Below are 25424 nucleotides of genomic sequence, written 5' to 3'. Positions count from 1 at the left end.
AAAATTAATGATTTTCACTTATGGGGACTTGCTTTTTGTCCCCATAAGGGAGGCGAGTCCCCACAACATGACTGTGTAAACAGATTTATGTCCCCACAACATTAGCAATACCAGGTACACACACACACACACACACACACAGGCGCGCACAGACTTACAGTTTTGTCCTCCTGCATTGCTGATTCTGAGGGCTGTCAGGTTGTAAAGCAGCTGTTTGAAATCAAAGGTGGAGAGTGACGGTTCAAATCTCCTCTCGTCTTCATGAAGCCTGGAAAAAACAGCAGGGAGAAGACACACAGCGCTTATTGTTTGCGCGGCACACACATCTTACTCAGCTTATTTGCACAGATGTAAACACAAATCACACATTTCAGCGATCTTGTGCATGCACACGTTATGAGCACCATGCAGTGGCGCTACAGTTGTGTTTTTTCCCCCCACTTACTCCACTATGCTAATACGCAGCCTCCTGTGAGATGTGACCTTGAGGTGATGAATATATTAAACAGAGCATGTCCCCTTCATATTACGCTACGTGGATACCAACTTAAGTCCGAGTGTGTGCCCCCTCCCTCACATACCCGAAACTCTTCAATATGTATACTACTCCCACCGGTTTCATGATGTAAAACAAGGAATGTGCATACCGATGAGTGCCAGAGATGTTAAATAAAATGCGATCAGTTGAGTTACAATGACTTAAATGAGATTAATTAGGTTATGCAACACTCTGATTGGTCTCTAAACAATTGGAATGGCTCTTAAAGCCATTTGACGGCTCTCAACAACCAAGCACACAAGATGTGTCCTGACACTAATATGCCCCAGTTTTTAAGTATCATCAAAGGAGACGGCACTACCAAGGCACACGGCAAGCTCCAAGAAATCATTTAAATGTGCTGAAATTAATAGATATCCGGAGCAGATCCTCAATCACTGAACTGCATCTCGGGTGTACATTTTCAACTTCCAAAAGATCAGAACTAAGAGGTTTAAACTGCCTTTCATTCATTTAGCTATTAGCATGCCTAATTCACTATAAAGGAATGGCTCATGAGCATTGGAGAATTGTTTTTATATTATGCTACCCTGCACTTTTTGGCTCTTACACTTTCTGCTCTTTCTTTTTATCTCTCCCACTGACCTATTCACTCATTCATATACAGTGTATGTGGATGCTGATTTATGGGTAGGTGTTTTTTTTTATTATTATTATTGTGTTTATGTGTCCCTGTAGTGGTTCATGCCTTTTAAGCACTGGAAATTAATAAAGTCTGAACTGAACTGATGATGTGCAAAATCAGACTGCACAGCCAACACGTGTCCCACATTACTCCAGGTGACATGCACCATTTCCACTCTGGCGACAGGTGCTGGGTCAGTTGCACATGTTGTCCTGGGAACGCTGTGGGAATATCTCCGGACTCTTTCTCCCACTGCTGGGTGAAGGTCTTCATGACCTGACACACCAAAGAAACTAAGCACTATCCGCTGACATGCAAAGGGGCATGATCAAGGGAGAAATTACACCGTGTTTCAAGCTTCCCAAAAGGTCAAGGTGCTATTGACTGTTTACATGTTCTATTGACTGTTTACATGTTAGCATCAGGGAGCTGTGCGCGCATGAGTTCAAGCATTTACAGGAGAGGGAAAACACATCACTCCACTGGCGTATGATGCACGTATTGATCCCAAGTATTTCAGTGCAATTCAATTTCAAACCAGTGCAATAAACAAAGTAAGTGGAGAGCTTTAACATACAACTGAATTCTGATCCATAAAAATATTTCACTGGTATCTTTCTTCGTGGAGGGGGCTTTAAAGTGCTTTAAAGCAGCGCAGGATAAATACACAGCCTTGATATGTGATATAACAGCACTGAATAAGAGTTAGGTATGTACAATCGATGCCTCAGAAGAATGACATGAGAAGGCACAAACGTGATGGACTGATTCTCCACCATCCATATTTAAGTCGGGGCCTACATCCCGATCTGAATACTAAGAACAAGTGTTTGATGGTCACTATTTTGGTAAGCCACTTGTTAAAGCCAAGAGACCAACTGGCTTTAAAAGTGCTTTAGTGTATGGCCTCTGTGTCAGCATTCAGCGTGTGTGTGTGTGTGCAAGTGTATTCCAAGTCCTGGCGGGCTGCACAGACTCTCCCCTGATGTGCGGAGGGTCCTTGTTCCCTGGCCTGACATGTAGGCACAATAATAAAGGGAGGCAATTACAAACTGGGCCTCAAAGCCATGGTAATGGAGCTGGTCGGACAGCGATAAGCAGAGTGTGCATGAAAGTGAACAAACTCCCAGTCATGCTTTCCCTATGGAGCGTCAGTGTCCCTTTTAATCAGCACCAAGCAGAGCAAGAAGAGGCACACTATAATTAAGCCTGCTCTGCTGAGGATGAGAGGAGATCATCAGGGGAGAAAAGCCCAGCAGAGCACTCAACACACACACACACACACACACACACACGGACACACACACATACCCATAGTGAGAGAACAGAGATAAAGATACAAAGCGTGCAAAAAGCGAGACGGAAACAGAGAGAGAGGCATAGAGAGAAAGAGAGAGAGAGAGAGAGAGAGAGAGAGAGAGAAAGAGAGAGAGAGAGAGAGAGAGAGAGATCCAATCGCTCATGAAAAAAAAAAAAAAGCACAGCAAGCAGAAATGGTAAAATTCCTGTATTGCGTAGCGCTTTTTTGGCTAGTTTATTGTTCTTATGACTGCATGTCATTTATATCATACTGATTATAGTATTAACATGTTGGCATGTGCTTGATGACGGATGTCCTTATTTACCTACTGCCCCTGATAGTAAATGAATAAAGCTTTACATTCCTGCAGTGCGAGCAGTGCCTCCTGTTTCGTTTTGTAACCTGCGTCTAATCTAAGATCACAGGCTGTGAAATTTAAAACACAACATCAAAATTGAACTGTCAATGCCAGACGCACAACATGCATACACTACAAATATTCTGCTGACCGCCACAAATTGGCTCAGGGGTTTTTCATTTAGATAAAGCAAGTAAAATGGTGATCAATCACCAGTGAGGATCTTATTCACTACAGCCACGATTTTTTTTTTTTTTTTTTTTTTAATAATGTTAACTTATTCCAATCTGCCTGGCTTTTTGTACAGTCAGATAATTCACACACAAAAACAAAGCAACTTTCAAAGCCATGATACATGATACGGTTATTTTGTATTATCTAGATCAAAAAACAACTTTCTTAACACAGATCCATATAGCTCCATATTAAATTGGAAGACTTTACAGTACATTACATTAGGCAATTAAAAAGCATATCATCATTACCACCTTACATTTCACCATGTTTTGTTTTCTTCTATTTAAATGTTTCATTAATTGGTATAATGTGTATGGCATTAGACACTGTGTGTGTTGTGACATGATCATGTATTCATGTATTTTTAATTCATTTTTTTTTATCTAGTGCAGTGGATTATTATTACTATGAACCCCGGGAAGACTAGCTATTGCTACTGCATTAGTGAATTGGGATCTTATTAAATACTGCATTCATTTTTTTTCACTGCAAGTTAGACCATCTCTGGCACTTTACTTGCAACTTTTGATCTAGTTGTTCCTTTCTTATGCACCTGTCTGATGTGTTTTTCTGTTCTGACCCTATGATAAACAACAAACAATAATTGCAAAATGATTCAGGCAGTAAGGATCAGTGACTACTTGATTGGTGAACCCTGGATCGCATATATAGTACAGTTACTACATATGACACATATATAAGTACAGGCACAGCAATAAAACATCACTGCCTACTCGTTTCAAGAAAGCAGAGAGGTAACAGAAAAGATCCCGTGCTCTCATACATCTCAGTGCCATCTGCTCAGATCATTGTGGTTTTACATTCCTTCATCTGAGATTGAAATGATCTTTGCACAAGGTGAGTAAACGCAGCCTCTTAACAGGTTAACATACTCACTAGATATGATAGCAGATGCTGTCAGTAAACAGACATGACAGGAGATGTGGAGCGTGTGTGCTTCCGCTCATGTTTATTTATGCTTCTCCCATGCCTTTGACAGGTACTCAGAAACATGCCTATTTCTCCTGCGAACCCTCATGCATGTTGGCTCTCACTGTCACAAATCATGCTATGAATGGCAGATGGTTTGCATACATGATGGTATGTTTTTCTGTAATTCTCACTTCAGCAAGTTCAGACTTGCCCTTATAAATCATACATAAAGATAAATCTCATGTGCACCAACAACAATCAATATTGATACCATCTTGCACAAAGACAATACACACAAATGCACCGGGCGCATGAGCACAATGCGCACACACATCAAGCGTATAAACATATGATTCATTTTTTAAGATTTTCCATCCATCAGGGAAACATGCTCTTTTGGATGTAATTAAAATCTATTCTCACTGTTTTTAGCACAGGCTTCCGGAGCCCCATGCTGATTGGTTGAGTAAGAGCGTGGAAAAGCAGGAGTGTACATACTTGCTTGACACATTTGCCGGTGTGTGTGCGTGCGTGCGTATGTGCATGCGCGTGTGTGTGTGCGTAAGTGGGATTGAGCATGTGTTAAGGTATGTGTGCACGTATCTGAGAAGAAGTGCGATAATCTGTGGCTTTCTAATGACATCTCCAGAGCTTTTCTCCAGAGAGGACCTTTTAATGACAGCCCTTGTCCCTGAGCCACGCTGCACTTAGGAAGGGGAACCAATGGGCCCCTTCACCCGAGGCCACAGGTGCTAGGGGAAACTCATTACTGGTGCACAGTCGCCAGAGATGATAGGAAGACAGGCTGTCATTAAGTAGTTTCCAAATAACTAAATTTACCGTCACCATTAACGATAGCCCGACAGTGTTGTAACCTAATACAATATGCGCAGAATATATACTGTTTTGAGACAGGAAGACTTTGTAACTGATGCTTCAATATATCTCATACAGATATGCTGTATGTCCTGTGTGGCACTTGTTGTATTACCAGTACAGGCCAGCAGCCATATTATATTAGCACCAGTGATATATTACTTCATAGAGTATTGACAAAATAAAAACAGTAAATTAGGTTATAGGCTATAAAATGTAAACATGAAATCATGTATCATCTTACATCATTCTGATACTGTTTATCATATAAATATGTATCACATACTATGCATTTACACGGCCTTAATAAGCTGGCTAAATTATTCCATGAATAGAAAGTTGGATAAAGGAAACTAATGTGAGGATTTTCCCCCCATTGCCCATCTGATTAGCCCTTTTTTCAATTTTAAAGTAAGGAATAGGGGAATTTAAACAGACATGACAGGAGCTATACAGAATACAGACAATTTACATACCAACTGGTTATACACGTTGTATTTTATATTATTATAATATTATAGTATGTAATATTACAATAATGTCTATGTGTAGAATTATCACACATATTTATACATTGCATTATGATGATATTTTTATTATATGGTATTATATTATATACTATTGTATAACCATGATTATACAAGTAATAGAAATATTGATAGAGACATGTGGAGACACTGAATCAGAGCGGGGTTATTTCTGGTATACCCTTACTGCCTTTCCATACTCACTGTCTGTCTTTCCCATCCTCTGATGCACCAGTTGAAGTGTGCATCTCCAATTGCCACCTTGACATGTCTGGTGGGATGTCTGCCGACCAAACTAAAACCAATTTCAACAAGATGGGGCTATTCTTTGTCAAATCCTTGCAAAAGTTCTCCATCACCGCTGACAGGACTATGTGACTCCTGCCCAAACTGCCAACAATCTTAGTGTGATTCTAAACAATCAACTGCTGGGTGACGCCCACTTTGCTCTGACAGCTTGGTTCTGAAGGCTTACACTTTACAACATCCATCAAATTATACCCTGTGTCACCAGGGACTGCGGCCAGCTCTTTGTTCAAGCTTTAATCATGCTGCATCTGAACTAGTGCAGCTCCCTCCAAGCCGGCCAGGTAAAGTACTCTGTCTGACCCCTCATTCAGAATACTGCAATCTGCCTTGTCTTCACTTTCCCCAGAATTTAGCATATCACCTTCCTCTTATAGTCCTGCTAACTGTGCTGTTTTCAGCCAACAGACTGTAACCTGGTCTGTTGGACACACACCAAAGAAAATGGAGAGCTCTTCCGCTGCATCACATGTCACTTTCTGGGTGTACACTTCAATTCCAGTGGACAATTTGCTTGTTTTCCCTCACAACAAAGCATATATATATACTGTAACAAAGGAAAGGAAATCCCTTCTCAGTAGGGAGAATTGAGCTTTCAGGGCTGGGGACATGGAGGAAGTTAAATCTGTTTCAGGGAGCTCAAGAGGAGAATTAAGGATGGAAATAACACCTACTGGGAGAGGACTGAAGACAAATTGCAGCAAAAGAGTATGAAGGAGGGTTGAAGTGAGATGAGAAGGATCATTAGCAATACGCAGCAAGACCAGTGTAGGAGGGAGAACAAGAACAGAGTGAACCAATTAAACCTCTTTTTCAAAATGTTTGACTACAGGACACCCCCGTTGCCCAGCTCATCAGGCGCACCACCCACCCCACCCACATTCACAATGACCACCTCTCCACTTCCCTCCTTTGCGACTGGTGTAGATCTTTTTTCTTCCAGATTGTAACCAAATCATCAGAAAACAAAAACAAAAACAAACAAACAAACAAAAAAAGCCCAAATGTCATGTTGGCTCATGAAGCCACAGCTTGCAATACATGAGACAATACTCGAAACCGATCCAACGTGGTTACAGGCTTGTCAGAAATAGAATAAAATAAAAATAAAATAAAATATATGAATGAATAAATAAATGGACATGGTTGGCTTTGATTAGTCATTTTTGAGAGGTTATGCATTCAGTAGGAAATTCAATTTAAAATTCAAGCAGAAGCCAACTTGTGGCCAGCAGTAAGACAGGAAAAACAAAATACCGGCCAGGCCATATCATTTTGTGTTGCTCATGTGAAAGATGCAGTTATTGCACTTCTGGCCATTTGGCGTGCATTAGGTTTTTGTGGTGCTGAACGGACAGCTCCAACAGGATGTATTGTTATTACATGCTGTGGAACTTGCTGTTTACTCGCTTGGCCTAGTCGTTGTTGCTGTCATTGAGCTGATTTATTTATTTTATATTACACCTACTGTGGCTATGCGGAAGATAACGCTGGCTTATTTCATTCTCTCTCTCACTCTTTATTCTACATAGATGTATGTTAGTGGTGGTGGTGGTTGAATGGCATACATTGTATCTTTTGTTGTGGCAATAAAGCATCATTGTATCACATGTAGGCCACCGCTGGACCTCTTTAAATGTAACAAGGTGCACCAACTCCTGACCTTGTAACACATGAGGAAAATACAATATATACGCTTGGCCTTGGTGACGACAATGTGGGTGATTACACTGCAGCTCCTCCAAAGGTGTTCATGGCAGAGGTCACCTCCACACCTCCGCCATCCTCCTCAGTCATTCCTACCCCCTGAATGAGTATTCAGCAGTAGATCTGAGCGTGCAACCAATCCTCCCTGCGCTGCAACCTCAGATTCACTGTTGCACGGGTGAATTCAGCATTCATAACATGCAGCAGTTCTTCTTATTGTCAACGCTTTTGTTATCCTTGTACAACCCCTTACTCATTTGTAAACATTACCAGTGGTAGTTATTCATCCTCCAACACACTGATGAAGAAAGATAAAAGCACAAATATGGTGTTAATATGCAATAAGAAAACGGTCCACTGATGTCAGCCCTAATCACTAAATTACCACATCTCGCTAAAAGCGAAATAATCCGGCACAGCCACAGCTAAATCTCAAGTTCACTGAGGTCTGGAGAAGCTGGTGTCAGAAAATGTTGGATAACGAGACCTGCATGCTTTTGGAAAAGTCACTTCTGATTTTTTTTTTTCTCTTTTCTGTTCTGTTTTAGAATCAAGTTTCTGTTAAAAAAAAAAAAAAAAAGGGTATGAAAATTTCAACTGAAGACTGATTCAGTTTTGTGAAAAGTATGTTCTTGACATCAAATAGACTTGATGAAGCCTTTACAGCTTCTTAGTTTAAGGGTGTGACGCCATATTTACCAGCAAGTTATGGCAACAGGTTGATTTATAAAACCTGGCTGACAGCTTGTCTTGTCAAGTTAGATAGAGTGTGAGAGTGAGATAGACATGTGCTGCAAAAGATAAACCATTAACTAGCATGCAGGAAATGTATTTTTGTCATGACACAGGCGCACACAGGTGAGCACCAGCACCATGCTCTGGCCTAGTGCAGTGTTATTGGTTTGAAGCATGATGAAAGTCCACCGTCTCAGACTTTTCTAAGCAACTGTTGGGGGCTGAATTTCTTTAGACCTTTCCCAACCTCCCCGAACTTAAGACAAAGGTGTGGCTATGCAATACTAAGAATACAGCCACATTAATCTGTCTATATTTGAGTTCCTTTACTGTAGTGTCAGAGTCAGGGCATGCCAACATGGATATTAATAGGAAAAAATCCTCTTTGCCATCGGCTAAATGGATCAGTTCTGAAAAGTTCAGTCTGTCCATACTTTTCTATCTGTCAACACTGACACAAATCCAACAGGGAGGGATGCACCATCATCAAAGGGACACTCCCCGCTGAAAACTTTTAAAAACAGATGCTGACAGATGGCCACAAAAGAACTGTGTTCCACAGCCTAAAGCTGAATATGCATGACAGTGGAACTGACATAGTAGCCACCCAGTTGGCTCCACTTCTCTGCATATATTTGGCCAGGGTGATCCCTAACCCAGATTGGTGCTGTGACATCATACTGGGCTGTATCTAGAGGGTTGCAAGGAGGAGGACACTTAACGTCACCTGCACCTGTGGGCAGAGCCTTGTTGGCTGTGTCTACTTTACTACAGGTCAAGACTTAGACTGTGAAAGAAGCTGTGAACCTGCACTACACACTGCACCCCTGCCCTGTGTGCTGCTACTACCAGTCACATACCTCTCTGCTCCCTTGTACCACCTGGTCGTCACTCCACCTTGCTCACCTCACCTTCTATCTCTTCTTTCTACTGGAGCCAGAAGGTAGAGTCACCTTGTCACTCCAGTCAGAACCGCAAAGTCACGCCCCCATCTTCTGTTGCCGCCGATTAAACACATTTTCAAGTACCTCATGCCATCTTTACCCCAATCAATCATATCTTCCAATATGTCCCTCCACTTCTTGTCAAAATGTGATCTTTCTTACAAACACCCCTTCTACCTGATCCTTATTTTTTTTAAATTATTGCCTTAGTGCATTTCCTGTTCATCACCACATTGGTTGTCATAGGAATTCAGCCAGAAGAGTTTAACTTTGACCTTGCTCTGCTTAGCATCTACTGCTTGTAATTCTGGTGACCCAGGAATTCAATTCTAGCGTTGCGGTCATCGCGAGCCACTCTGGATAAGAGCCTCAGCTAAAATCACGAAATGGAAAAATGGAAATGGGATGCGGCTGCTCTGTACCCGCCACATCTATGTAACAGCCAGCGCATGAGGGAGCTGGCTCATCACTAAATTCATATCGCGGCAGTCTGCTGGGAGCTGGGCGGCACAGTCGGAGCAGTGAAATTCGGAGCCCCGGGTGTACCTGATAGTGAAGGTGCGCAGGGGTGGAGGGCCAAGCTCATGGTTACGCATTGGCTGGTGTGAGAGGTCAGCAGACAGGGTGAATCCAGAACCTTCGAGGAGCAGGGTGACAACGCTGGGGAGCAGATCTGGGGTCTCGGAGGTGAAGGTGATGGAGAGGGGTTGTCCATAGCTGTACACATGTCGCCCCAGGAACTTCTCTAGAGGGGGCAGAGGATAGACGGTAGATTGGTTAGAGGAGCTGGCTCTGTTACTGAGATCTCAGCAAGGTCCTTGCAGCTTTCTGCTAGGAATATTGTGCAGAACAGTGCTGAACCTGTGTGTGTGTGTGTGTCTGTGTGTTTGCTGTAGTGGGTGCAGTTGAATTAGTATTTATATTCATATTTTTGTGCTCAGGTTCTCAATAACGTGCGCATATGGAGCTTTTCCTTTCCCTCCCAGTGTGTGTGCGCATGCGCGTGCACAGCAGTGTGTGCAGGGCAGAGGGGTCCAGGCTTGTTGAGACCACACAGAGCACCATGGGAGTCTATGTGCAATTACGCACCCTCTCATCTCTGGCTCATTATAGCACATTAACGAGACTTCAAAGAGCCAACCCTCCACCCCCACACCCCCACACCCTCCCCCCACCTACCCTCAAACCCAACGAGGGGGGAAAAAATAAAACACAAATAACACACAAACAAAATCCGTTGTATATTTTTTGATAATAAAAATATAACCAAAAAGTGCTCCAAAAATTAATGCTGGGTGCAATGCGGTAACTGCAGCAAACCACAACAACATGGAGATGTGAAATATGTAAACGAATCAACATTATTCCGAGAGGAAATGGACATTTTTGCATAAGTTTGACTTCAAGACTCCAAAAAAACAGTCCTTCAAACACATCCAGACAGTTTCGACAAAAACAGCCATGCTGCCATTTTCTCCCGGCCCGTGAGTGAGCGGGTGGGCAAAACTGACAGGCAGCACACTTGGCTGCCACCTTGTTTTTGAGCGTAATCGTGTGTGAAGTACATCCTGAGCTCTTCTGGTGGTTGCGAGGTCTGCGGGCGTGAGGGGGTGATTGTGCTCGTGAGGTGCCTCTGGCGTCATTCTGAGCGATTCAATTGTCTGCTTGCCTAACATCCCCTCCACTAACAGCCCCTTTTCATCATCTCTGCAGTGGCCCCTCTGACGTCTACAGCCACACACAGTGACATCCGTGGGCAGAGCTGCCAGGTTTATTCTTAACCTGCAGTGGCTTCGCAGGGCCCCACTTTTTGATACCCTGAACTGATGTTTTTGGCTGCTACTGGATGGTAACACATTACTCAGTAACATCAACCAGCAGGGTTATTACTTTCCTAAGTAACAAGTAGTGCAATGATTTACGGTTTCAATTTGAGCAATATTGTAAAACGTCTAAAAGCTAAGCCATTATTGATTACTTCTGTTATTCCTTTATCAGCCTCTGATGATCCAATAAACTATGCAATTTGTTCTACCACCTGCCTAATTTTCTGAAATTAGGAGGTTTGTTGTTTTGGCCACAGGCTGCAGTGGCACTTTCCCCCTTCTTCTTTTTTTTATATTTATTCATTTATTTCTTGTTGTTGTTGAAGGACGGCTCTGGTGTGATTACAGTTCTCTCCCTTCATTTTCTTACTGTAGCATAGATAGTTTTCCAGTTTGATCACATTAAGCGATATTTGCTATTCTTTGCCTTTTTTTGCGCATATTAGTTGATTTTCAAAGTAAGTGCTTGTCCTTCACTAAGTGTCCTTGGTTTTTTGGCTCTTTTTGCCTGTGCTTACTGGTTACTTAAAGCAATACAGACTAGACCTACCACACAATTTTGCATTTTTTACTAATTTATTTTTTAAATATAGCACAAGGATACATGTGTCTGTGAAGTCTTGTACACTGGGTTCGTCATTATTATCCCTAACATTACTTTGGGACAACAGATAGCGTCATTCAGCAAACTAAAGTGACCAAGGTGGACTAAGGCGGACCAAAGTGACTCTCAGCCTTGACCCTTTCTTTCTATTTCACTCTTTGTACTAGTTTCGAAATGACATCACAAACCCACTCAGACCATCAAGAAACAGATGATTTCATGACTACTATTCAGCCACGGGAACCTTTAACAAATTGTGTTGGTGATGAAAAAAAGGGAAAGATTGTTTCCTCTGTACTTACATAGATTGAACAGTTTGACTCAAAAAAAAACAAAAAAAAAAACAAAAAAAAAAAAACACATGTTCAACATTTATAGGCCAGCATCATTTGTGAGGTTTTAGCCTTGTGCATCTTAAAAATGTGGGGTTATTTCTATTTCTATTACGTGTTTAACCTGCATGAGATAGTGTTTTTGAAAGGCGCTTATAAATAAAATGTATTATTATTATTATGAGATTTTATTTCACTGCCCAGCCACTACCTCGTACTCATGGCTTATAGAGAAATGAGCAGCACTTCTTACATTTATTTAACACTGTAAACTCCCTAATTGTGTGACATTACCATTAGTGTAAATTGGAAACTGATAAATCCGCTGGCCATTACGCATCATTTCTTCTCCTTCTGAATCGGACACACTCTGCTAACCCTGTGCTCAGCTGATCTGCATCCACCAGATCAATGTTGCAGAAGTTTATGAATGAGAATATGCTCAATTGGGGAAGACAATCTGTGGCTGCTTTTTAGAAGAGGGAAGATGCAGTTGCCCACTTTTAAGGGGTGACACAACAGTAATAATGATTAATGCAACAAATTACTGTTCTTAGGGAAAGATGGTTCTTAACAAATATTACTTTTGAAATAAGTAATAAGAAATACATTATACATTCCTTATATAACTGAGGGTAATGAGCCCAATAATACTGTTGAATGACTACGCTGGTGTTCTCTCCTAAAGTGCTCTTTTATGGCTGTGAGTACAGTAGACATTACTCCGCTGCAGTGTGATTCGTGTCAGTTTGGTTTCTGGATGTTCTTTTTCTCTGTCTTTGTTCATTCTTAAGTGAGGACACAGACACCGAGGTATAATTACTCACAACCCTAATTGGGCATCCAGTAATGGCATAAATGGTGAGATTTCCTGCAGAGCAATATATCACCATAAAAAAAGATTAAAATAAAAAAAAAAATGCAAAAATTATTCATGTGTAAGCGTGTTCTGCTGTTCACTTGGATTTAAATTGAGTTTTATCTCAGGACAAAAAAAAAAGGAGAGGATTAAGAGAGCAACCTGTGAACGTCACAGCGCTCACCAGGCAGCGTGCATGTGTGAATCAGTCACTTCTCACAATGCTGAGAGTGAGAGAGAGACGCCGAACAGAAATTTGTATTTTCAAGTCAAGTGTGTGCGTACGTGTGTGTGTGCGTGGGTTGGTGTATGTGTGTGTAAGAGCACTCCAAATGAACTATGTACATGTGCGTATTTTGAGCAGAAACTGAAACAGAGAAGGAAAGTAGAGGGAAAAAAAAAAAAACATCAGCCTGTACAACTTTGTGTCCATGACTCCTTCGGAATGATCTGATGAGCACCAGCTTCCACCTCCGCTGACCCCCCCCTGCCGGAGACACATACAGTTCCTGTCACAACAGCTGATACATGCCCCGATGACTTTTGATGAACAGCGGAGGAGCCGACGATCAATCTGGGGTTTAGACTCGCTCCAGCCCAATTAAATGAACTCCATTTCAATTAAATCACCGCCGCCTCGCACAAACACGGCTCCCGCCGAGGCTCTAACTGACATCGACCACCACGCAAACAGTCTGAGAGGAGAGGCAGGATGGACAAACTTTAACTTTTAAATCATTCCAGTATTGATCAGGTGCGGAGTCCAGCGCTCCACTGCTCGGTTTGTGGGCGTTAATGTGTTACCAAAGATGCCATCACTCGTTTCATATTCCAGGGCTCTGTTCAACCACTGTACATTACAAGTGCGCATGCAGATTTTTCCTCGCTTCAGCAAAGCACACGTATGCACTTCTTTACTCCTTTATTATTCTTCTGCCAAATTTTTGTCCCCTTTATAACATTCCACCATTTACACTATCGACATCATTCAAATTTGTAAATGTTCAGCATGCTCTGAATTAAGTTGCCTGCATTCAGATTTGTGATGCTTTGTATAGTTTTTTTTTTTCTTAATTTAAGTTTATAATTCATTTTCTCAATCTAATTAAATCGGTTCAGTGATTTTCAGCTGATTCAGCAGATTTGACTCTCTCAGCTCTTTGGGGCGACAGACATCCTTCCAACTTTAAATGGATCAGCGCCAGTTGGACTTTATAGTCTTAAGCAACTTTTTGATATTTCTTATTGGTTTTGGGAAATCACAGCATAACTTTCATGCGATTTTCAGAGAATATAACGGGTGTGCATTACATCTGTGCAGAGTGGGCGATGTCAGCACCCACTCTAGCTCTCGCATACACACTCATTCGCTCAGTGATTCTACACAATTTGACGGTTGTTTTTCTGTCAAAACTAGCAGACATTTCAAACACACACACACCCACGTTTCATAGTAAAGTGTTGCTCTTCCTGCTCATACAGTTTTGGCGCTTTTGTTTGAGCGCATGCCACGTTCAGCTTCTTCAGTGCAAGCAGTCAGTCGGCAGTACTCACACACTTGCTACCGCTTCCACTACTACAATATTACTACGACATTTAGTACTACTTCAAGCACCGTTTCTAATACTACTGCATTTTGCTCTTCTTCAAGTACATCAACTGCTTCTGCCACTACTACTTCCTGTACTAATACTGCAGTATTTGCACGACTACTTTAGCTTCTTCAACTACTGCTTCAGCTACTTTAATACTAAAACCACTACTTCCTAGGTCGGCAATTAGCGGCCCCCGGGCCACATGTGGCCCGCAAGCAAAAACATCTGGCCCGTGAGATTGTTTGAACTAGAGAATGAAAATAAAAAAAATAAATTATACTTTTTAAAAATCAGACTGACAGTCTCAAAAAAGCTCTTTATTTGGAAACTTCATTTTTCAGAACAGAAACATTTCAATCGATCTAAATTCTTATTTGTTATATCTGGATACGAGGGTGAATAAGCGCATCAGCGACGTGCAGCGTGAACGCTTAACATGCAAAAACAAATGACGTCAGCGGACAGCGCCTGGTGCTGAAATTCCAATAGTCTCTAAAACACAAGTTGTCACTCAAACAACGGACATAGGTGTCATATTATTGACGCCAGTACGTCTGTTCTGTCATTTCACGAGCGCATATCATTTTCATCCTCCCCTATTAATTCAATAAATTAGCCATTGTTTTGGTTGTGGCCCGCCATGCAATGGCTTGGAAAAAAATCTGGCCCAAGGCCAAACTTAATTGCCGACCTCTGCACTACTTGAACAACATAACCTACTATTACTACTATTTACGCCTTAAACTGTATACTTTTTCTATCTGGATTAAGCAAACAAAAAATAACACTGAATATGAGACTGCATGACTTGTTGATGTAGAGATTTGTTTCTTCAGCATACAGAGAAACACGTGATCCGTGCACTAGCAGAGATGTCATGCACACTGGATATGAATCCAGTCTATTTTATGGTTGTATTAGAGTTGGGGACTGGTGTGCTTTTGGGGACAGGGACGTAGTGGACAATGGAGCAGAGATTGTGGAGCAGAGATCAGCTCAAAGGAGTGGGCGGAGCTCTGAACGGCCGCCTCCAGCCCACAAAGAGGCTGTTTATGAGGACAGACACAAAGGGCAATGCAGGAGCCATATGCTAAAAGAAAAAAACACTCTGCTCTTCTTCCACTCTCTCTCTCTCTGACAGTCTTGCCAACACTTGGCTCTTTACCCTTCTAACTTATGTGACTCTCCTCTGCCCCTCTTTCTCCCTAAACCTTATTCTGTACCCTTTTTGGCACACCCCCATTTTTCCTTCTCCTGTTCTCCCCACCCCATAGAGTATCAGTAGTTCTATTCATTTTTCTCTTTTCTCTTTGCTACATCTACTCTCTATTTGCTCCTTTCTCTATAGTCCATCCTGCTTAGATGTGAAGGCTGCCAGGCTGGAAGGCTTGCAGGCCTGATTGCAGGTAGCGCTCATGTAGAGTGAGGCTCTTAACTACCACTGCAGCTTGAATCAGAGTGACAGGTGGCCTGGAGCTGCTCTCACGAATCTCTGCTTGTCTCTTCTCTCTTCCAAGTCTCTCCTGAAACACAGGACTAACCATACACTTACTGCATTACCTTAAAGTGAATTGTCTTTCTTTCTTTCTTTCTTTCTTTCTTTCTTTCTTTCTTTCTTTCTTTCTTTCTAAATCTGGAGCAGATTGTCCTCTGCTCCAGATATGGAAAGGATCAGTGCCAAGAGTTTCCAAACAGGTGGCTGAGATGGAGAACGTCAGATGAGGTCCCACTCGGAATGACAGTCCGCCCGGAGAAAAAGAGCTTCAGTTTATGTCCAGTGGTTTCAAGTGGAGGCCATGCTTGTTGGAGGTAGGTCAAAGCAACTGTTTAGGGAGGTACTTCATGTTCGTCTATGATAGATACTGGCAGCTGTGCTCAAGTGTTCAGTCTGCTGCTTAGCCTTGTGCCACTACAGGGACTTGAACTTTCCCTGTGTCAAACAGATGTCCAACACCAGGCGGAGGACGAGTGGAGAGGCGCATGATTCAGAGAGAGGAGCGTGTCCCCAAGTCCAAACACACACGCACACACAGCCACAAACACACACCGCATGCACATGCATACAAATGCATGCATACATTGCAAAAAAGATGATGGCACACTCCAGTGCTCTTTGCATGCTTCAAAAAAATTAGCACACATAGTCACAATCACGCTTACTTGCACATTACAGACAAGTGTTGGCGTTTCGATTTTGTAATTGAGTTGCCGGTGTCACCCGCTTCAATCAGAGGGTAAACTCAAATTTCCAGATCACCGACACTGTAAGCACCCAGCAGGAGAGAGTAAAGGGGTCAAAGAGCTGAATAAATAATACTGTGACACTAAACAATGTGTGTTAGGGAGAGAAAAACAACCCAGTGGCAGAGGTAGAAAACAAGATGGAAAACATGTTTGTTGAGGATATATTTTAGCAGACAGGAAGGCAGGTGAGGGGGGTGTCAGATGTTAGCTGAACAGAAGCATTTTCAGATTAGGGGAAAAAGAGACGGAGTGGTTCTGATGTCCTGACGGGGTCGGCAAGGTCACTTCAGCCAGAGAGAAAGGATCGGGACTGGGTGTCACGGTGTCACTCGATCGGGAAGCGAGAGCGAGCAGGTGCATTTCTGTCTGTCTCTCTCACGCTATCTTGATCTCGTCCTGTCTGCAGCGCTCACATATTCCCTGCTCCGAGTTACTCCGTCTCAGACACCAGACACCACGGAGGCAGCTGAGAGAATGTCTGCGACTCCTGTGTAAATTTACAAGATAACCGAGCTGAGCTGACTTTCCACAATGATGTGCTAAGGACTGTGCTTGGGCTCTGCAGCATATTGATATTTGTGGATCTGGGTGGAGCGTACAAATTGTGAGCACTCCTCTCTCTCTCTCTCTCTCTCTCTCCCCCAAGTCAATAAAAAAAAAAGTATCTGATTTGATTCCTGTCCCCTACATGACAGATGAAGCCCAAGACAAACCGTGGTGACAAATACATTCATGGGAATCACAGAAATGGCATTCTGTATGATGTTCCATGTGGCATTGTCACTCAGAATTATCTGCCGCTTTTGCTGAGGAACACAGTGGAGGGATTACGGCGCAAAAAAATACAAATTAAAAGTATAAAGGAAAGAGACAGTGGCACACAGAGAATTCCAGAGCTGAGGCTGCTTCCAAAGCCGCTGCCGCTCCAGTCTAATCTTTAAAGTAACTGTACGCACGCAACACAAGAAAAAAAGGAGAGCGAAAATGAGATCATTAATAGGGGATGGCAAGGCAATAGATTTTTCTTTGCATTTTATTATGTGGAGAAACAACACAAACAAGCACTGCGCGAAGAAGATAAGCGGGCTGCCACAAAGCAGCTCTTGGCCAGTTGGGCCACTAATCTCTGTGTTGTGGCCTGCAGAGACGCTAGACTTATGGACCACGTGAACAAAAAAAACAAACAAATAAACACCAAAACAAATTACTATTATGCATATTAAGACTTAAATGCATCCATATACAGGCGAAACATGCATGCATTTAAGCATGTGAAGGCTACACATAGACGCACACACACATCGGCATACTCCAACTTGCACATCTGCGACTTAACAACGCACCCTGAAAGAAATTCTAAAAATTATGCCTGACCACCAGGCTTTATCGCATCCTCTTTCAGCTGTAAGCTTTTCATCCTTCTAAAAAAAGATGCCTCCAAATGGAGTCGTTTTCTGTGATCATGCATTTTGGGCATTAAACCACCAGGACGTGGAGTTAATGGGATTGCCTCTGTTTCGCTGCTGGCTGGGGACTGGTGGCTGGAGGGGCTGTGAGCTGATGCCTGGAACCGACTTAGTGGAGACAAGAAGAAACCAAGCCAATTTTCACTTTGTTGCATCTCCAGCATGGCCAAGACATCCAATTCCATCAGGCCTTTGCTGCTGATAGAGAGGGGGGGGCTAAGCCCTGTAGCTCGGCCAGCTTATTCCCTTATCTTCTAATGGCGTTGATAAGGGATTGGAGGAAATGGTGTCAGAATAACCGCTGTATGACCCGTTGCCAAAGACCCTGATTAATCTCACCAAGGAACAACAGCAACAAGCTATGGGTATTATAGATGGTGTACTAGCACTAATACCATTTACATGTCTACAAGAATAACAAGGTTTGGGAGTTATTCTGAGGTTTGTAATCAAATAAAGAAACAGTGAATAATAGAAAAAAAAATAAAGAAAATAAATCTCCCTCGTGATAAGCACGCAGCCATTTGACCTAAAGATCTGCCTCGTGCATGATCTCAAATCTCTATCCCCTTTCCTCACTCACCGGGAGCTTTGTAGAAGCCAATGTCTTCTTCAGTGAGAGGGAGCAGGTAGACTTCACCTTCCTTCCACAGCAGGGGGTACTCCTGCTCTCCGGAAAATTCTCCTGTCCAGCCATCCTGATCTAGAGGCAAGGGGAAACAGGTTGCTAATCAGAGCTATTCTGCTCTGTAATCTAATCTGTCTCGGTAATCAGTTTATTTACAACTACAACTGAATGTTGGAGATTATAAAAAAAAAAAAAAAAAAAAAAAAAAAAACAGTGGAGAGGCAACCGTATTGGGCTCATTAGGCTGTAGGGAGTCTATGAAGGGATGATACCTTCCATGAAGTCAGAAGTGATGTTGACAGCAGCGTAATGATGAGACGAGGAGCAGGCCAGGGAGTGGCCGAAGCAGAAACACGACTGGCAGCCTGCTGGGTTTTCTTGTTGCAGATTGAAGAAGCCTGGCTTGCATCTGTACACACGCACACACACATACACACACACGCACACATGCACACACACAAAATTATGAATATGCAGACTCCATTGCTTCGCCACATTATGCCTTCAGCTGTCCTTCAGGTTGTTTTAGTCTCTACTAAACAAATGCAATTAATTTGAGGCATTATTGTTAATAATGCATTAAGGACCTCAAATGAATGCATCCCCATGCAATGTCATCCATGATGCAGCACATGCCGCCAGCAGGAAGCTACTTTCAATACTGATAACAGACTGAATGACTGACAAGACAAGCTGTAACCCGCTGGATGGCAAGTTTTCTTTAAAGGAGCTTCCCAATGGATCTCTGGACAGAAATAACGTCAGTGGACACATTGCAACGTTGAAATGTTGTTCAGTTGGATCACGTTTTTAAAATCTCATCCAAATGCCAAACATTTCCAATGATAGTAGTGATGTTAGTGCTATTAGTGGCGGTGCTCATCAAACCACGCTTGTGGATTTCCATGGACTGTCGGCCCATCACTGTTCCTGAAGACAACAGACTGAAAAATTGTGATGGGGAATCCATTATATAAATGCAGCAAAACAACAACTGTTTCCAATATACATGCTGCAACAGTGAAAAGGTAAGCAAGCAAGTCATTTAATAAATTTCCATTATGTTATTAATCACGATTAATCCACAAATTATCTTCTGATTAATGTGATTTAAAAAAAAAATGTATGGTTTGACAGCCCTAGTCGTTACTAATTTCTTCAGATTATTCTCCTCAACAATGCTGTTGACTGCAGACAGGGCTGATGTGTTGGAGTCTTTCCTGCAGTGTTAAAGAAAGAGAGACGCCAAGGAGCTCAGCTGCAAGGACTTTGAGCTCTGAGCTACAGACAGGAGCAGACAGGGACAGGATCACTGCCGAAAAAACAGCTGCTCCACTGGTCACGTCACACAGCGGAAACGGTCTGCTCGAGGAAGTAACGAAATGAGAAAATAAATAAATAAAAATAAAATAAAATAAAAAATAAATCAACAAACACGAAGTATAGAATTATTCAATAGTTTGAGACCTGGGGCTGTGTGTTTTGCTAATGTCACAGTGAGTTTCTCTCTTTGATCCTGTTTCCCAGAGGAACCCGATAGAAACAAACACAGCGAGTAATATTGGTTTGGTTTCTGATATACTGCAAGAGTCATATTCACTCTCTCAGTCACATGGCAAAACTGCCCCAAAACACAAACCAATGATCATTTTTAAACATTAGCTCTAAATGATGGCCCAAATGGATCCAAGATCTGTTCCATACTATACTATTTATAGGATCTTCTGACTCGTCTAGTGGCTGTAGTGTCTGCAGTGCATTACAATTTCTGCAAATATTACAGCAAATCTAATGTTTTCATCTTTAAAAGGTAAGGCTTAAAAAAAGACTATGAGACTTGGCATATGACCTGCTTTCACTGGTAATGGCTTCAGGTGCTCTGATGCACATGAGTTCAGCGGTTGCCTTGGTAACGAGAGGCCACATATGCATACAACGAATGCGAGGGAAACAAGCCTCACCTGCCACAGCTCTGTCCCTCAGTGTTTGCCTTGCAGTAACAGCGTCCGTCCTGCGGAGAGCAGGCTCCCACACTCCCCCTGGGGTCACAGTCACATGGCCTGCAGACGACAAATGATGCAAAGGTTAAAGATTTAAAGCTATCATGCACCGCTATCACTTTTATGTGGGAGTTTCTGGCACATCCTAAAACCGCTCTTCACAGGTGATAAATTTATTGCTGAGGTAGAGAGAGGCCGGTTGCAGAGGGAGACTATCTTAAAGAGAAGGGCACTGAAAGGCAGTGTAATGATGTAATGTGATACTTCATTGATCCCCGTAGGGAAATCCTGTTTTAGTTTGCGCCTCCGCAGATCAGAGTAAAGGTCCAGCTACAGAACAGTGCCCTTGTAAATGGTAAGGATTTAGTGTTTCGCTCAAGGACACTCAGTGGATGGTAGGTGCTTGCTGACACAGGGCAGAAACCGGGTTATCTCTGACCACTGCCTGGGTGGGTACACCAGCATTGTCATTGTCACTGTCATTGTTACGGCCTCATGAACAAAGGCAGCTCTACTAGAGACCTGGCGCCCTTTCATGACATATGAAGAGGCGTCACCACATGTGTTCTGCCCAAGAAAAATTATTTATCTACAAAACACAAAGTTACCAACAAACAAGCAAAATGAAGTTGGAGGTCCGAGCCCCCCCCCCCCAAAAAAAAAAAAAAAAAAAATGGAGAGGAAGAGACTGGGCCAACCACACATTGGGCTGTTGGACCCAACTCTTTCTATTAAACTACCAAAATTAAAGTTAAACCGTACTAACTCAAACAAAACCATGACAAAATGACTGCTGGTAACCTCCAATCCAAAACAAAGTGTCAAATTAAATGAGGCAAACAGAGAAATATACTGAAGGGTGTGATGCTGCCATCGTCTGCTGCCCACTGCTCCTTCCTGCTGGCTGCTTTCATAGGAGGAGGAGGCCATGAAGCATGCCTGTTCCAGATCAGCCAGTCTAGGAACAGGACACGGCAGAGAAGAGAGGCAGAGATCTAGAAAGGAGGGGAGGCGGGAGAGAGATTCCCTCCAGCAGGGGCCACATGGAACAGTCCCTACTACTAAACTGACTCTGTAATTACAAAGTGCTACATTTTGTACACAAACAGGCCTTGCATGAAGCAAAAGGCTGTCTAGACCGGGGGCTCTCAAACTTTTCCACGTCCCAGGACCCCCAGGTTGACTCTCAGTAATCCTGCAACCCCTGCTTGAAATGGCTTTGTCCTCAGTCAGTGATTTTGCTTTGTGCTAATCATGCAATCATCCGTGTTTGGAGATATTGTACATAATGGTAAAATTACTCATCACTTACACATACTTTGATGACATAGCAATGTCTGGTGAATTATCCATTTGAAAATGAGCAAATCCACTTCATTTATTTCAAAAACATTGGGGGGAAAGGCCATTGGAAATTATCAAAAATACCTGAAAATTAGCAGGAAAAAAAAAAAAATCACAAATAGTGAAATTATAGTGGAATTAAACTACTCATTTTGTTGAGGAACCCCTGGAAGATTGTCAAGGACTCCTGAGGGTCCCCGGACCCCACTTTGAAAGCCACTGCTCTAAACGACCTCAGTCACAGCATGCGAGTGGCTGCATGGGTCAGACACCTGGTTCATCAGGAACCTAGTTTATGTCAAAATCTGTTTGATCACCTTCATTGATTGATTACTTTCCTGTGGCACTGTAACACAGAATCTATCTTTTAATGAGGTGCTATTACAAATAATTCAATTATCCTCTAGGCAAGCAGCCTTTACTTGGTTCTGCTCTACTGGGCTGAGTAATTCACACCTCACCTCAATGCAACAGCCTGCTCATTGTGTGTGTGTGTGTGTGTGTGTGTGTGTGCCTGTGTGTGTGTGCATGCACATGTGTGTGTGCGTGCATGCGCGTATGTGTGGAAATAGGGTGTAAACTGACCTTATCTCCATTCCAATTGATGATTTGTAGAGTTTTAACAGCTGGATCTCCACTGAATGAAATGACTTCTGATTTAGAAATTGATTAGTGTCAAAACCTGAGTTACTCAAAAGCAAGTTGGGTAGAAGTTAAACATATAGATCCGCATAACTAATGCTCTTCAACGCAGCCTCCGACACCTTAAGCTGTGTCCTGCTTTAAAATGAAATGAAATGTCCTAGGAAAAGGTGTACGAACAGGAGACTAAACATGTAATTTTTTGTTTGTTTGTTGAAGCTAAGATGCAATGTCAGCATTCAAGTCTTTTGTGTAATAACCAGTCCATTATCAGATGCTGCAGCGCCTTCAGTCAGAAGGAGGCAGAAATAATATTAACACCCAGTGGTCATTGATATGCAATTCAACACCGTCACAACTTAGTATTCCAGCAGCAGGTGGAGTGGGGTCAGCGAGAGCTAGGATAGGCTCCTTTTGAATATAAATCCTGCAACATGCTACACACATAGACACACACCGGCTCAAAGACACATACGGAAACACACACACACACACATATATGTATACATATGTGCACACCTATGTAGGCTTGCATGGATGTGCACATATGTATAAGTGTATAGTTGTAGAGATCTCAGGTCAGAGAAAGTTGGGATGTGCTTTTCATCGCCAAAATGTATGCAGTGGGTCAGTGCATCATTAAGCTACAGCACAATTTGCATGCAAACACGCACACAGTGTGCGTGCAGTGCCTCACAGGGAAGGCGTTCTCATATCTTCTCCTGGGATTTAGGCATCACAGCCATTCTACCTTTTTTTAAAATCGTACTTGTCCCCCTGAAATTATTGTTTACACATTTATTTATTCCTCTTTCCCGGTGTGTCTTTTAAATGTGCATTTATTCCGCTTTCTTTTCCCTGTTAAATATTCTCAGTACGCACGTGTTTATTTGTGTGTCTGTGTGCATCTGTGTTTGTGACAGTGTGTGTTGCTCACCTGCAGCCGCCAGGGCCGAGCGAGTGAAAGCCAGCCTGACATGTGTCACACTTCTCCCCTGTCACACCAGCTAGACACGCACACCTTCCCTCTGCATCACACTGCAGACTGACTGAGCCTGGGAGGAATAGCAGATGGATAGCACAGGGGGAAAAAGGAAGAAAAAAGCAAGGGGAATACATTGAGTACACAGAGAGGAGGGGGATTCATACAGTAAGAAAGAGGGAACTGAACAATGGGAACAACCGAAAGAGATGGGCTGTCATACACAAAGAAACACAGAATGGATCATTTTCAGAGAAAAGAGCAAAAACCGAATCTGGTGGGTCTGTGTGGGGAAAGTGCATTGAGTAGATCAATACATCATCAATAACCTGTCCTGACATGGCTTTCTGAGCACCTATTACGGAGCTGCTGTTCCAAAATCTCCGAGATGAGTTTGAAAGGGCTGGGTAACCTTGGGGAACACTATATTGTGCTGCAGCTAACGTTCTACAGATGTAGTTAATGGAGAAAAAAAGACCAGCTGGAGCATTGTGGACATGAGAGAGGAGAGGACAGGATGGAGTCTGCGAAAGCCTTTGATCAGCATAATGGACTCCAACAGCTCTAAGGGATCACCTCACCCTATATAGGAAACACATTCAAAAGACTAGTCAAGACTTGTGTGTGTGTGTGTGTGTGTGTGTGTGTACAACTCTGAAGATAGATAGATAGATAAATAGATGAAAAGGTGGTAAATGGTGTAATAGGCATTAAGTATCCATCAACCTACAATTACTGTGTTTGAAGAGCACCGGGCCTCTAGACCAGATCAGTGAACAACAGCGGGAATCTTAAGGTATATCTGATGAGATATATGAGACACACAGTAAGATGAACATGACTATATAAATTATGAATTCTAAAAAGTTCCAGTTTTTTTCATGTGACGGCTTGGCCCGTAAGTGCATGGCCCGGGAGAAATGTGAACGCAGCGTTTTTTAATTATTTAAGACTTGGCCATGAGATTTGAAACATGCCACAATTAATCCTATGAGCCCTTTTCATCTGGCTAAATCTCACTCATGTCTGTGTGCTACCATTTTCATCCTTGTTTTGGTGTGGGGTGATCATCAGAGTATGGATGACAATAATTACAGTAATATTAATGGAAATTTTCGCTGTGATGTTTTAGAGTGGTATGTCTGCTTTACCATTGCTGTTGCAGTTGCAGGGCAGGCAGGGCTCCTGAGGTGAGCTCCTGTAGTGATGCTCTCTGCAGCGCTCACAGTGGGGCCCGTTGGTGTTGTCTCTGCAGTTCAAACAGCGCCCCCCACTGCCGGTGCTCCGGTACTGCTCCACGTCAAACACACACTGGTCCGACCTCCCACTGCAGTTGCACACTGGCAGAGAGGCCGAGAGGAAGGGAGACAGAGACGACGAAAGACGGGTCACGTGAGGGGAGATTAGACGAGAGGAGAGAGAGAGAGAGAGAGAGAGAGCGGTAACGAGGACGAAAACAGGATGAGAACAGGTGAAAAGAGAAAGGGAGACAGAATTAGTCAGAGGAGAGGGAGAGGGTATATGTGTGAGAGATTATGTGCTGTGTTCTGGGATTGGATCATAATTTAGAGGCTCGTTGCTAATCTCATTTCACACAGGCCTAATGAGGAGCCAATCGGCTGTCAGGGGGCACTTAGATAACAGTAATACATGTTTATACAAGAGCAAATTACTCAGCTGATAACACACAATCACAACCCTCATACCCTCACATGAAATCCCTCCTTAGTTTACCAGCTGCCCTAAGGGGGGATTTAGGGAAAATTGCCCATTTTATTATGAATCGAGTTCTCTC

At 42.7% G+C, this 25424-nt stretch overlaps 1 protein-coding gene across 2 annotated transcripts in view; it reads right to left on the bottom strand.

Annotated features, from left to right (window-relative positions):
* Positions 1-25424, bottom strand: part of lamc3 (laminin, gamma 3) — a 108730-nt gene that overhangs the window by 36382 nt on the left and 46924 nt on the right. For both annotated transcript variants that reach the window (XM_030065993.1, XM_030065992.1), the window contains exons 5-11: positions 24781-24969; positions 23585-23702; positions 20623-20721; positions 18934-19070; positions 18617-18736; positions 9654-9852; positions 159-268 (exon numbers count right to left, since the gene is read on the bottom strand). In XM_030065993.1, the coding sequence (XP_029921853.1) occupies positions 159-268; positions 9654-9852; positions 18617-18736; positions 18934-19070; positions 20623-20721; positions 23585-23702; positions 24781-24969 (972 nt within the window). The remainder of the gene's footprint in view (positions 1-158; positions 269-9653; positions 9853-18616; positions 18737-18933; positions 19071-20622; positions 20722-23584; positions 23703-24780; positions 24970-25424) is intronic.

This window comes from Myripristis murdjan, chromosome 12, assembly GCF_902150065.1.
Source record: "Myripristis murdjan chromosome 12, fMyrMur1.1, whole genome shotgun sequence".
Lineage (NCBI taxonomy): Eukaryota > Metazoa > Chordata > Actinopteri > Holocentriformes > Holocentridae > Myripristis > Myripristis murdjan.
Note: the sequence above shows the minus strand (reverse complement) of the source record. Positions and strands in the feature narration are given on the sequence as shown.